At 41.0% G+C, this 13,283-nt stretch overlaps 1 protein-coding gene across 2 annotated transcripts in view; it reads right to left on the bottom strand.

Annotated features, from left to right (window-relative positions):
* The window catches only part of STON2 (stonin 2), a 91,122-nt gene that overhangs the window by 62,476 nt on the left and 15,363 nt on the right, over positions 1-13,283 (bottom strand). For both annotated transcript variants that reach the window (XM_054199970.1, XM_054199969.1), the window contains 2 exons: positions 1,834-2,046; positions 1,135-1,389 (listed from right to left, as the gene is read on the bottom strand). In XM_054199970.1, coding sequence (XP_054055945.1) covers positions 1,135-1,389; positions 1,834-1,921 — 343 coding nt within the window. In that variant the 5' untranslated portion in view covers positions 1,922-2,046. The remainder of the gene's footprint in view (positions 1-1,134; positions 1,390-1,833; positions 2,047-13,283) is intronic.

Raw genomic sequence — 13,283 nt, 5'->3', positions numbered from 1 at the left:
CTAAGTATTTACAACCAAGAACAATAACCAACAAATAAATATAAAGAGAAGAAGGTCTTAAGCAGAGTTTAAAGAGAAGCTTCTTTTTGCCAGAAGATTCACCCACTTCTGCTCCTCCACACAAGTCTAACTACTGTCTCAAACAGACTAGTCTGTAGCCCCCGCAAAAAGAGCAGACGGAAAACTGTTGGGTTTTACCCAAAACTCAACGCAAAGTTGCAAATACAAGTTTTCTGACAGAAGTATTATTCATGTTACAGGGAGTATTTGATGGACTCAGTGAACAGAGTAAAGCTATAACTCTTTAAACTGCTTTAGTAACTAGCGGTAACGAAGTGGAATTATTAAGAGAGAATCTCAATTTAAACATGAAAAAGTAAACTAATGTTTTTTTCAGGCGATTACTCCACAGCCTTCCACAGGGAGGGACGGAAATCTGTACACAAAAGCTGGAAGCTCATATAGCCATATCAGTTAGCATAAGCTGAGGCAACAAGACAGAAGCTTTGCATGTGTCAGGAAGAACTTTTACATTTGAAGAAAAGCGCATGCAGTCCTGGAATTGGGATCAACTTTGGTTGTCTTTGCAATTCTCCAGCTGCTAAATCATAGCATCAAAAGGCAGCAGAAAGTATTGATAGGCGCTGGCACAGGAGTTGTTGGTCTCAGTAAGCTTCTAGCAAAAACCACATGGGGACTATAAGCAGATAAAGACTACGACCACAGAGGACAGTGATCACCCTTCTTTTCAGTTCCAGATTACATAGGCAAACATGGCTAAGACTTTATTAATGGTTGTTCATACCTGTACATAAGAAACATCACTACTGAAAACACCACTATGCTCTTTCCCCATGAATGCATTTTGGCAGCCTCCAGGTCAAGACATAGGTGGTATGAATCACAGAAGCCTTTCAATTTCTTTTAAAAAAAAAAAAAATTACTGCTAGTTCAACCCAGAATGAAATTATGAGCCCTTTTTGAAACTCTGATAACATTAATTGTGTTAAAATACAGTATAAACTAGTCAAAGTTCAAACTTTGAGAAATCAAAGAGCAAGGAAAAAATTGCATAGGTTCTCACTGTATTCTGTTATGGTATTGGAATGGACCTTTTCAATGCATTTGCCTCACCTGCTTGTGGGTGTGTTGATGGAGCACTGGTCCATGGTGCATCATCAAACTGAACCCAAGCACTGATGGATGATGACAGATCAGCGCTGGGACACACGTGGCTCCCAAGCACAGCAGAATCCGCTTTGGGTTGGTCAGCTGCATCTTCCAGCTCTGTGTGGGACAGGTCTTGAAATTCTCCATCCGCATTGTGGTTCTCTTCTGAGGAGGTGTCTGAGGAAGAAAAACATTTCTCCAGATGCTCCTCAGTTCTACCTAAAATAGAGACAAAATAGAAAGATTGATAGGACTCACCATTACTTCATTGTTTTTTATGGAAATAGCTAAAATTTGCCATTAAATGCAGGTAGAAAATCTTCCTTTACCTAGTGTAGTTTTTAGACTAACACTGGGCATAGTTTTGCGCTTCGACTGTAATAGGTGAGACTTCCTCCATGGTCAGCTGGATACTGCCTTAAATCTCAAAGGACAGATCCAAACCCTACAACAGATCTATGCTAAGGAAGTCTCACATTAGGAGAGTATTTTATATTTTTGGCCCAAATTCTCCTATTACATTGAGGTAGCAGGAGATAATTCAACCTCTGCACATACTGCTTTCACTTAGAAGGCAAACTCTGTGACGCTAGATGTATGACAGCAATTGGTCTAATTCAAACAAAGTTCACAAGGGTCAAAGAAAAATCAGAGATAGCTTACCTCGCGGGTTAACAGGGAGGAGCACCTCATCAGTGAAGGACACCCACTCAGACTGGTGGGAGGCAATGACACTCGTCAGAGACGTCATATTCGCAGCAGGCTACTCATCTTCACTTGGGGGTTATAAGGAGGAAGCAGAATGGGAAAGAGGTATGGTGAAGATGAGCCAATAGAGGGAAACACCGCCTTTGAACTTTCTTTTCTTCTCAAGTGCTGTTAAGATAAAAAAGGAGTAAATAATGTCTTTTAGAAAATTAAATGGGAGAAATAAGTGCCACCATTTTAATAATACAGGATGTTAAACCAATTTACGTACCACAGGCACAGTACTGTCAAAGTGCTGCCACTTTTGAGACAGGAATGTCACCTGTGTCTAGAGAAGGGCTACACTTTAGCTACTCCTTGATTAAAGCACCTGGGGGGTCTTCAAACATCCTCATGTTAAAACAGTCAATCACTGAGAACAATGTTTTGTTCCTTACTCAGGGAACCACGTCCCTCATAACCCCAGCAAGAGGGGTGATGAGGGGATTTTCTCCCAGGTTTATCAAATTTCAATTCTGATGTAACTTAACCCCAGTTCCAAGATGTCAGCTGTCCTTGCACATCTTGCTGCTTGCAATGTCTGATCCCTCTCAAGGGCAAGCAATAAACTGCATGTCTCATTATCAATAGCATTTATGTAGCCAGTTCCAGGATTGGGATGGATTGCCCATGATTCTCATCATAGCCAGGGTATGAAGAGACGCCCTCTCAGCTAGCTGCACTTTCAACTCTGCTGCCTGACTGGAACTTCACATTTTAATTTTAAAAACCAACATCTTAAATCTTGTCCGGAGATAAGCATGATTTTGCTGTAAACCCAGCAACTGTTTTCACAGACACAGCAACTTTAATTAGGATGCACTCCAACAGAACATACCCCACGCAGATCTGGGAATCTGCTAGAGTGAATGGGGCACTGCAAAGGGTTCTGGGTGTTGGCGAGGAACGGGGAAGGTCGGGTCTGGGGAGAGAAATTACCTTTGACGAGCACCCGTGACCGCCTCAGACTGCAGACCACTTTAAAACTCTCAGAGAACTACTGCCTCCTCCTAGGGAAGCATGTGAATTTTGTCCCTAATTATCTCAAGCATTGAAGGTCCTGTTGCCATGGTATTCAAGTACTGGAAAATACTCAGACTTGGCTATTTTAAAAGAGCTTTAAGTAGCACCCCTGTCTCTCACCTAACTAAAGGGGTTTTGGGGGTGAAACTTCATGGTGGTGTACAGGAACAGATATTTTACTGACACTTCTCTTTACCCTATATTAACGACATTTAGGTCCAAAGAGCAGACTAATATTTAAACGCATTCACTCTTTAAGCATTCATTAAATGGCTTCCAATATAGTTATTCTCTTCAGGGCCACAAAGTTATCAGTCTGCTGAAGGCAGGTCAGCAAATAAGAGCTGCATGAAAGAGCTGAAAACTTCAAAAGTTCACCAGCCTGACACCCAACAGAAGGAATTCATGGGTCCATGCTCATTGAAGATGAACCTTTTCAAGACTGAACACAAAATGTACAGTTTCCTGCAAACACAAAAAAAGGACTCCCAGAGACAATCCTCCTGATGGTTAAGTGCAGTTTGCCAGAAGGTTGATCCCCAGAGCCCACAGCCAGTCATCCCGCATTTCTTTTCCTTGTCACACACCCAATTCCCTGATGCTGGAGCAACAGCTTTTCCTCACTCCCATGGCAGGACGTCTGCCTTCCCGCAGTGTGGGTAGATACCTTTGCCTGCCTTGCACAACATCCATTCTGGGTGCTATTAATAGAAATTACAAAGCTAAACATAGAAGCAAGCTAAGAGAAAAAGAATAATCAGATGTTTAGGGTCACTTGGACTCCATATGAGGAAAGGAGAGGAAGACCTTGGTATTTTGCTTTCCTCACGTGACCAATTAAGCTGTTTGTTTTGGGCTTGTTTAAATATCTGTAACCAAGTCTTCTTTTCCCAAACAACTGAATGCTGACCTCCCCTTTCTCCTGGAAAAGTCCTGACGGAAGCATGAAATGGCAGGAAGTGAAAAAAGAAAACAGTTCATCTTGCCCTTAATGCACAGAGACTCTAGTAGAGCTCTTTTTTTAAATGTCAAGAGAAAAAAGCTGTGAAAGAAGGCAAGAAAATGGACTGTTTCAGATGTGCAGATATGTGGGAGAATTGTATCATTATTTTAGGTTGGATTTGCTCTTTTACCCTACTGCCCCATGACAAGGATACTTTTTAAATTTACTCAGTACCAAGCAGCAAAACTTAAACACCTTAAAATGGACGGTGAGCGCTCTGAGCCCAGAAAAGCATCAAAGTACTGTGCAGTGTAGCATGAAGCGCATACTTCAGCTATACAACTTCCCCATGGCTGGGATTTTCTATGGATTACCCAGTTTGGTAAATTAAGGAGATTGTGTTGACCTATCAGGGTTATCACAACTTTTAGATAAGCTGTCTGAAAGAGAAGAAAGTCAGCCATAACGTCAAAGATTCTCAGAGTAGAGGCACTCTGAGGATGCATATGTTAGAATGAAAAAAAAAAGTATTAAGAAGGCAGAATTTTGCATTCTCTCACCTTTCACAAGACAACATCAATCCCATCCCCTCACCTAACGGCCTGTACAGAATTATGAATCACGCACAGCTAACTCCTGCGCAGACTACATGGAAAAGACACAATTCCATCCCCAAATTATTTTTCACCTTAATTTACTTTCCAAAATCCACCCTCAAGCCCAACCCCACTGCGAACTAAGGAGCCTTAGCCAGCACAATACCATTACCACTGTGCGTTCCGTTAACACCATGATGCTGCAATTTGCAGAACTACTACATAGGTACGTGTCTCCAGAGGAACCATTTGACACTGTGGATAAACCTGAATCCTCTCCACAGCAAAGCAACCAGCACCCACTATTTAAACACTGCAGCCAAGAGTCTGCAAGTGAATTTTGGAGTTTTTCTCCCTGTCCTTCAGGCTTCTCAAACATCCATGGCTATTCCTAGAGAAATGGATTTCAGAGCCTACAAGGACTAAGGGAACAAATGGATCCTCTGTACTCCAAGCGAGCTGCAGTTAAAGCAAAAGTTTATGTGGTACAGCCCAAGCAACGGGAGATGGAAACACATTTCTTGGAACAAGATATTCTCAGGCCAGGCCAGCAGTACGTCTCTCTACATCAACAGGATTTGTTAGTTGTGGATTTGTGTTTGTAAGCTTTTTGGTGCTGAATTGGTTTAAAAAAAAAAAAAAAAAAAAGTGAACTAATTTATCAGATTTTTCATAAAAAAAATGCAAATCAGAAGTTTGTTGCTATTACACAGTAAATACAGGGTAAAGCAGCTATTATACATGCTGACCCCAATGATCCTTACCATCAATTCCAGTGCAGTGATCTGACCATGAGGCAACAAAACTCTAACAAGCTGAAATTTCTGCTTCTGAAATGTCCCTTTTTTACATTACAGTTTCACAGTGGGACATGTAAATCAGGAGTGGCAAGTGGGTGACAGTTATTTCCAGTTCTCCAAAGGGCAGAGATCATACAGCTGCAACAAAACTCCTTCTCTGTTTAGTCTTCCTAATGTTTAGATCAACCACATTACATAATTCCTTTTTGAAATTGATGAAGGTTCATTCTAAAATGACAACTAGAAACCTCTCCTTTCAAATCTATGTAAATTCACCGTTTATAGCCATTTCTTCTTGTGACATGCTTACCTCTCTGCCCTTTTGTACAACTCCTCTCTAGCAACAGATGAAAAGAAATATCATCATCCTTCTCCCTTTATTTTACTAAGCCAAAAAGCATGTATTTGAGCAAGTGACATAATTATCTTGTGCCAGAAGTCTCACACCCAGCACCTTGCACAATGAACCCTCACTTTAGGCGGGACTTTTACACACTACGTGAGTACAAACACCAACACTAGTAATGCTTCATAGCACCATTGAGACATTTTATAAGTATCTGCAATGGAATGGTGTTTTTGTAAACATGCTATTCAAAGTATTTAATTACTCATGTGTTTGGACAGTGAACTCAAACATTGTTTCTCAGTGCATTTCAACTCCGCTCAGAAGAAACAGCTCAGCACAGTTAATCGTTTTAAGTACTAAGGGTCATTTCTTCAATTGCTTCAAATTACATACATACAATGAATGCTGCAGTAGGCTTTATCACTGCTACCCAGAGTTACTGTATTACAGTAACATGGAAGAACAGAAGGAGAAAAAAAATTAGAATAAAACCTGAGAAGACTAAATTCAGGTTTTGTTTTGCACCACTGAAAAAAAATCCCATAATCCATACAGTGATAGTGTTTTTCTTGCTTATAGATTCCTTTACAATCCCAGGGACCTAAACATTAATTGGTTACTGTGCTTCGCGTTTGGCTATTGCAGGAGACCATGGAAGGGAAAACAACTAGACAAGCTGTTAAATTCCACCTAGCAGAAAAAGAAACTAAGCCAAAGGGACAGTAAAAAAAAAGGAAAGACTCCGACCACGGCTTTTGTTGTAACAATCAAGTTTCGCTAACACCAGGAAAGCCTCAAGGAAAAATATATATAATTTTATCTTGACCCCGTGTTTGGCAAACCTGTACAGACAAAACAATTCTAGTAGCATGAACTGAGGAATGATTGCTGCCTTGGGCAAATTTCCAAATGAGAGAGCGCTCATGGCTCTTCCTCTCAACTTGGCCTGTAACAAGCACTGACCATCATCAGCACATCATGACCTGAATAATAAACAAACTCCAAATTGGAAATCTGTTCTCAAGCACCAAAAGAAAGTCCCAAGTACTTCACAGTGTCACAGTGAAAACAAAACCCAGTGATAAATGACAGGAAAAAAACCCAAAACTTGAGAAACCCAATGAAATAAAGGAACTGGATTTGGATTTTATTATTATTCCTGAAGAAATCATTGCGCTGGCCTCTGCCTAAATGCCTGAGCCAAGATTACCTTATGAATGACCTTGTTGATGACAGGAATAAAGTCATATTTGGTTATTTCATTATTGCATTTTTAATATTGACAATCCCATTTTCTCCACGTATATGGCTCCCCCACCTTATAAATTGCCCTGAGAAAATCTCTGGTAACACCAGGTTGTAGAACTTACAACAGTTTGACTTACTCCGATTCACACATGCTATTACATGAGCTCCATGACTTCAGATGTAGCTTAAGAAGCTCAGTTACCACCTGGTGCATGTAAGACTCGCTTATGTGAAAGCTCTCAATATGTAAAGAAGAATTAGGGCTCAACGGGGGACAAATGGACGTCCCTTGTGAAACTTCTGCAGCTTCTCTGGAAACAAGGATGGCTTTGGCTATTACAGATTACACCTAAGAGAACAGTAATAAGAGCTTTGGCAGTGCTCTGTCCTCAGAGCCTGGTCAAATCCACTTTTTGCCATTACAAGGTTGGTCATCACCACTGTCCCCTGGCAATTTTAGACAGAGACGGAGTGAGGCAGAGTGTGGTACTGAAGATGACTGGAGCCATCTGGCACGCTGGATGACAGAAAAGCGGTGGGGGTCTCCCTGAGCACAGGACCTAGTGCAGCCAATCTAATTAATGCCCATATCCAATTATTCCAATGGATATGAAGTGATCTCTCTAAATCCACAGCACAAGTCAATGGCAGAAGCAGTGTTAGAGCTGAGGTGACCTGGAATGCTCTTATGACCTCTAGGCCACAAGAACTCAACCACCACACATAAAACCATGTCCTGCAAATACACATCTCAGCTTTGCTGGAAGCTCACATTTTCTAACAGTAAGATGCATTGGTAAGAAGACATAAGCATTGCCCTCAGGAATATTTGCGTCAAGGCTAATATCTGAAAGGTCAACAGCTGCTGTTTTCTCTACACCATAATTTATCTGCCACAGAAGCTCCTCTGTTTTCCAGAGAGAGAGAAAACACCTAAGATGCTCTCCTGCAGGCAATACCAGGATATTTAGGCAGTTCAGAAAGCAATGGTCTCTCTCCTTCTGCCAATACTATGCTTTAGAAATACTTTATGGGTTCTGGATGCCTCATAATGACAGCCAGTCAGACAGCAAACATACTGCTTAGAGGGATTCAAAATCTGACACTGGAGGAAAATTGTAATACCTTTTCTTCTATTCCTTACACACCCAAGAACTTGAGAAATGTAGGAAGGCATTGCAGAAAGGACCACTACAGAAAAAGAATGGGAATCTAAGTTGTTAAATTTTTTTTTTTTTTTTTACAATTACAAATAATGCATTACAGGCAGAAAGCAAGGGAGCGTGCCAGACAAAATGTTTGGCACTGATAGTTCACATCCCCAGTCACATTGGGAAAGTAGAAGCTCTACGTTTCAGACTTTAAATATAGCTTGCTGTGAGTCCATGATGCATTCAAAGTGTAACTGAAGCCTCCAGTCATATAATTGCATTAAAACTTGAAGCATAATTTCCCAAACTGCCAATCTTTCAAGTCCAACTATAATCTGAAGCAAAGATCAGTCAAATGCTTCTCTTATCATACAGAGCAATAGTGCTTTAAAACGAGACTGGGAAAAGATCACAGAAAAGAGGCAACATGTCAGTTTGTTTATCAGAACTCTGCATCTCTAAAATCTGGGATTTTTTTTTCCCCCGTCAGTACTGTACTAATAGGAGAAAAAATAAGCAAAACACTAATTTAAGGGTTTGAGTTCCCAAGGCCTAGACTAATTCAGAATCACTTTTACAGATCAGGTTTTTCTTTGTTCAACAAAATTCTCTTGGTAATAACAGTAGGCAACAAGAAATCTAAGTGCAATAAGGGGGGAGAGGTGGGTGGCACCCCCTGAGGAGAGGGCAGGTGCACGGCCTTTACCACTCTTCCTTGTCTTCTCAAGGCCTCCACAAGGCAGAACTCCAAAGCAGCACCCTGATCCCAGACTCACACACCTGACCATTACTTGTGTCACAGACTTTCCCTGATGAAATTTGCAATAGTCACACCTATTGCACAACATGATGCTACAGTAAGTGATGTTCCAATCCATGGTATGGGGAGGAAACTGGGTTTAACAACTGATTTCTTCTTTCGAACCTGAAAAAGTGAATCATACAAGGAACTTGTTTTTCAGAAGAAAGCTCCCACCAGGCACCCTGGTTTGCACATCAGATATTGACGTCTTCGTATGTTCTTGTCTAAATTGTGCACAGACAAGCTAGTCATATGTATTGCATTTACCAAGCCCTCCAAAAGCTATTGTACTGTACTTGCTGTTGTGATGATTATCAAGGTGTGGCTTTTAAGTTATCTCACTGACGTAAAAAGCATAATGTTCTACAATTAATCACCCTTGAACCAATTATGTCATTGCAGCCTGACATCACTGAAGATGGTCGTCAAGAGGTGAGCACACATCACAAAGCCCTGTCTGTACCCATCCTTCTTCTAAACTGGGACTAATGACAAAAGAAACTGGGAAGCGAGTAAGCGATCATAAATTTACTGGAATATTGTGCTGGATGATAAACACTCTTCTAGTAAACACACACCCTGGCTTGTATGAAATGCCATCCTCTTCTGACAGGTACTAATATTGCAGCATTGCCTATATGCCTCGTAACAAATTACTGCTTTACCAGTACTCACTGTACAACTCAAAAACTGATCCTGCCTCCATTAGTAAAGGGAAAGCTAGCATAAATTTTCCTGTGCCTCAGGACTGGTTCCAATTGCACAAATGAAATCAGGGCTTTATCTTCTGAATTACAAATAAGTTCATGCCAGAAGTTAGGTGAAAAATCTCCACTGAAAATGCCGAGTATAATTAGTTGCCATCAATCAGTATCAGTTAAACTCATTTTGGACTAAGAAAGTTGAGAGAAGAAAAGAAAAAAAACAACAAAAAAAAAAGCCATGAAAGAAAGAAGCCAAGCCCTCAAACACTAGCTACATTCAAGACAAGGGAGAAATTTGATTCTACAGACAGAGATGCTTCACTGGAGGCTGTATGGCTACAGAGAGGGTGTGCATTCATCTAGCTGAGCTGTGAGTACGCACAGAACAGGGCAACAGATTCAGAGTGAGGGAAAAACACAGAATCCAACTGTGAAAGCATCAGGAAGACAAGGACCCTTGAGGAAGTGATGCAGCCCTGAAAGAAAGCAGAGACATTTTCCTGTGCTGAATGTTGGCTGGAAAGGGAGATTAGGAACACTGAGCGAGAAAGCCATCTTCTGTTCAAGCCTTCTTTGTATTTCCATATAACTAACAACTATATATATAAAAATAACTTCTATATAACTGTAACACCTTTTATAACTTCTAAGCTGTATCAGCAGCACCTTTCCAAGGAAAAAAGTTTAAAAAGGTATTTTCATTATGAGGGAGATCCTGTTTGATGGTTGTATCTAAAGGCAACCTTAAAATGAGAGGCTGTCTCCCAGTTTAAGGAAGTCCTGCTTAATTATTTAGAGCCAGACAAAAAACAAAATTCTGGAAGAGGTATCACAGGGAACAAGCCTGCCCTGGCAGAAAAATTCCTTGGATGATCCAACTGGTCTTTCCTCATTTCCAGTGTCTGGAGAGTCAACTGAGATTATGCAACTTCGTGTTATGCCAGGACACTACAGCCCTTCAGGGCAACCCACAAATATCGCATTTGTTGTCACTCTCTATTTTAGACACTCTAAATATAGGTCCATGGGACTTGATGGTGCTGTTTGTATAGCATGACTACTCCTGTTTCAAGAGAATGAAAAGCAACTCTAGAAAAAAAAACACCACAACACGCTTGAGCAAAGAGTGAATTTAAAGGGACCCAGTATTTTATATACTATTACAAAAAACTATATATGAAGTAGAAACAAAGATCTTGACAAGTCAAATTCACACACAGTACAAAATAGTATGTTTGCAACTCTATTGTCTAATACATTTGTGTCTAATTGTCAAAACACGAAATAAGAATGCACGGTATACTAGCATGATGTAGAACAGAGGGTATGAGAAAATCCTTCATTTTTTGTTGTTTGTTGGTTTATCGGGTTTTTTGTTTGTTTGTTTTGTTTTTACTATCACACATTAATAGGTGGTGTTAGTAAAAATAAAACATGTTTCAAGGGAGAAAAAAAGAGTCTGTTCTGTAGTATCTCTGTCAGCAGGTCCATACGCAGAGAGTAGGTTTAGTAAGATGATAGTAGAGGTAATACTTGTTCCTGAGTGTTGCTTACTCACCTCTGGAAATTCACAGGGAACAGAACACAAGAGGTGGCTTTACCCTGGTGCAAAGGGGTAGAACCCTTTGCTGAAAATGAAGTTCAGAATACTCTGCTTTCTAACTACCAATGCTTTGGAATCTCCTGGTTTGGCGAGCAGCAGCTGCTCGTCTTTATGGTACTACTCCTTTGATAGCCGTGCCTGTGAGACAGCGGGCAACCTCGTGCATGCCAGAAGAGGAATCCAAGATACGTTGCCATCTGTCTACACGAGACCATGTTAGCGCTGCAGGGGCACACAGCGAGAGGTGGACCCCTGTGGCATATGGAGGCAGCAAATCACTCATATTTTATTACACTCAGTATTTTGCTGAGGAAGGTACAAAAGGAGCCATTGCAAGTCTGAGTATCAACAGCAGGAAGGACCAGCTGCACCTCATGCTCAATAGCATCAAATAGTTAATATCAACATTATTGTATGGCTTCCATGAGACGCTCATCTTTTAATTTGACACAAATGCCCAGTTACAAAGCATTCAGGGTGTTGACAAATACACAGTATTATGCATTGAAATTCATATAAATCAGCTTCCACAGAGTGTGGCACAGTCCCTGGTTTCACCGCGCTTGGAATGGCTCAAACAGTCCTTGCGTTTGCGAGGCTATCATAAAACACAGTGATTAAGAGACAATGGCTAATCACTCAATGGTTGGGGCATTATTGTCAAAGTAAACTGTCAAAACTGAATAGCAGGGAGCACTGCACATCGAGTACACTGATGGAGCTGTGCAGACACCCTGGGGAGAAGGCTCCCCGTAGACCAAACTGCTGGGGAAACTTCTGTGATGGCAGCTCCTCATATGCCTGCCTTGAGCCAGCAGTACACAAGCGCTGTAGGTATATGTACTTGCACATAGTTCACAGAACCTAAACCGAAACAGACTGCTACTTACAGGTGCATGAAAAAAAAAATAATCTCATTTTCAAACAGAAACAGGAATGTGACTTGATCTTTCAAAATTCCATGTTTTGAGGATACAGAATAATTTAGCTGGCTACACCAAATCAATACTATAAAAAAACCCCAACCAAAACCAAAACCCAAACCAAACCCAAAACCTACAGTGACAGATTCCACTATTCTTTCCTACTCAGACAACTAACTCTTCAGTTTCAAATGGCAGCCATTTGTTTTATCACTAAATTGTGTAAAGTTTAACTGCATTAGGTGACCAGCCATTCTACATACCTAGAAGTATGTTCTACTTACCTACACTTTCAAATTACACATGCAGAAACTAAAAGAGTAAGATGAAAGTCACACGGTAAGACAAGTGAAGCATGAACATACTCATCTCTCAACTGGACTTGGATAATGCAGTATCTTGCTTACCAAATTTTTAGATAAGAATTTAATTCATGCCACATTTCTGGGTGCTGTCAGACATTGTGTAACCCAATGTAATTTTCTTTAAAGGAAGGCATCAGGTCTGTTTTATGCAGGACCTGTTTTGCATTACCCATGTGCTTTAGTAGAGCAACAGTGTAAAAAAAAAAAAAATCCCAACAAAACACAACACTAAAAACCAACAAGAAAACCTCAACACTCCCTTCCCACCCGAGTCCCCAGAAGTTTAAGGCAGGGTTACTGTTGCCTTGAAGGCTCTGGAGTCCAGTCAGGAAAACAAAGCAGAAAGAAGAACTTTGTGAAGACTTCATTCACTTCATTAAAAAATCAATATAAAGCACTCCAAACCAAAAGGTTTGGAATCGGAATATCCTCCTCTACGCAATCTACAACACCCTCTCAGGTTAACACTACCAGTGGTGCTGTGTGTTTGGCAGCACGGCTGCTTTCTGAGCCTGCCCTGGAAATGGAAGTAACACAGTCAGGTCACACCACCTCCCCACCCAACCTCACGTAGCCGTAAGCGACCACGGTTATTCTGTTCCTCAGCCCACGATACGTCTCAGTGGCACAGCACTATGATATGTGGAAGTACCAGTTCACGGCAACATTAACGCAGCATTACAGCTCTCTTGCCAGCCCTGGGGAAGCTGAGTCCAGCTCACCTTTGGCAAAGACTGCCTTACCCAGTGGACAAGTTTTGGAAACGGGATGCAGACAAGTAGATTTTAAGATATTTGAGATATTTACCTCTCTCCTTTATAAAGGCACAGACCCGCAAAGGGACTGTGACTGTTGTTTT

This window comes from Rissa tridactyla, chromosome 4 (assembly GCF_028500815.1).
Source record: "Rissa tridactyla isolate bRisTri1 chromosome 4, bRisTri1.patW.cur.20221130, whole genome shotgun sequence".
In the NCBI taxonomy this organism is placed as follows: Eukaryota; Metazoa; Chordata; class Aves; order Charadriiformes; family Laridae; genus Rissa; species Rissa tridactyla.
This window is presented reverse-complemented; position numbering and strand designations above follow the sequence as displayed.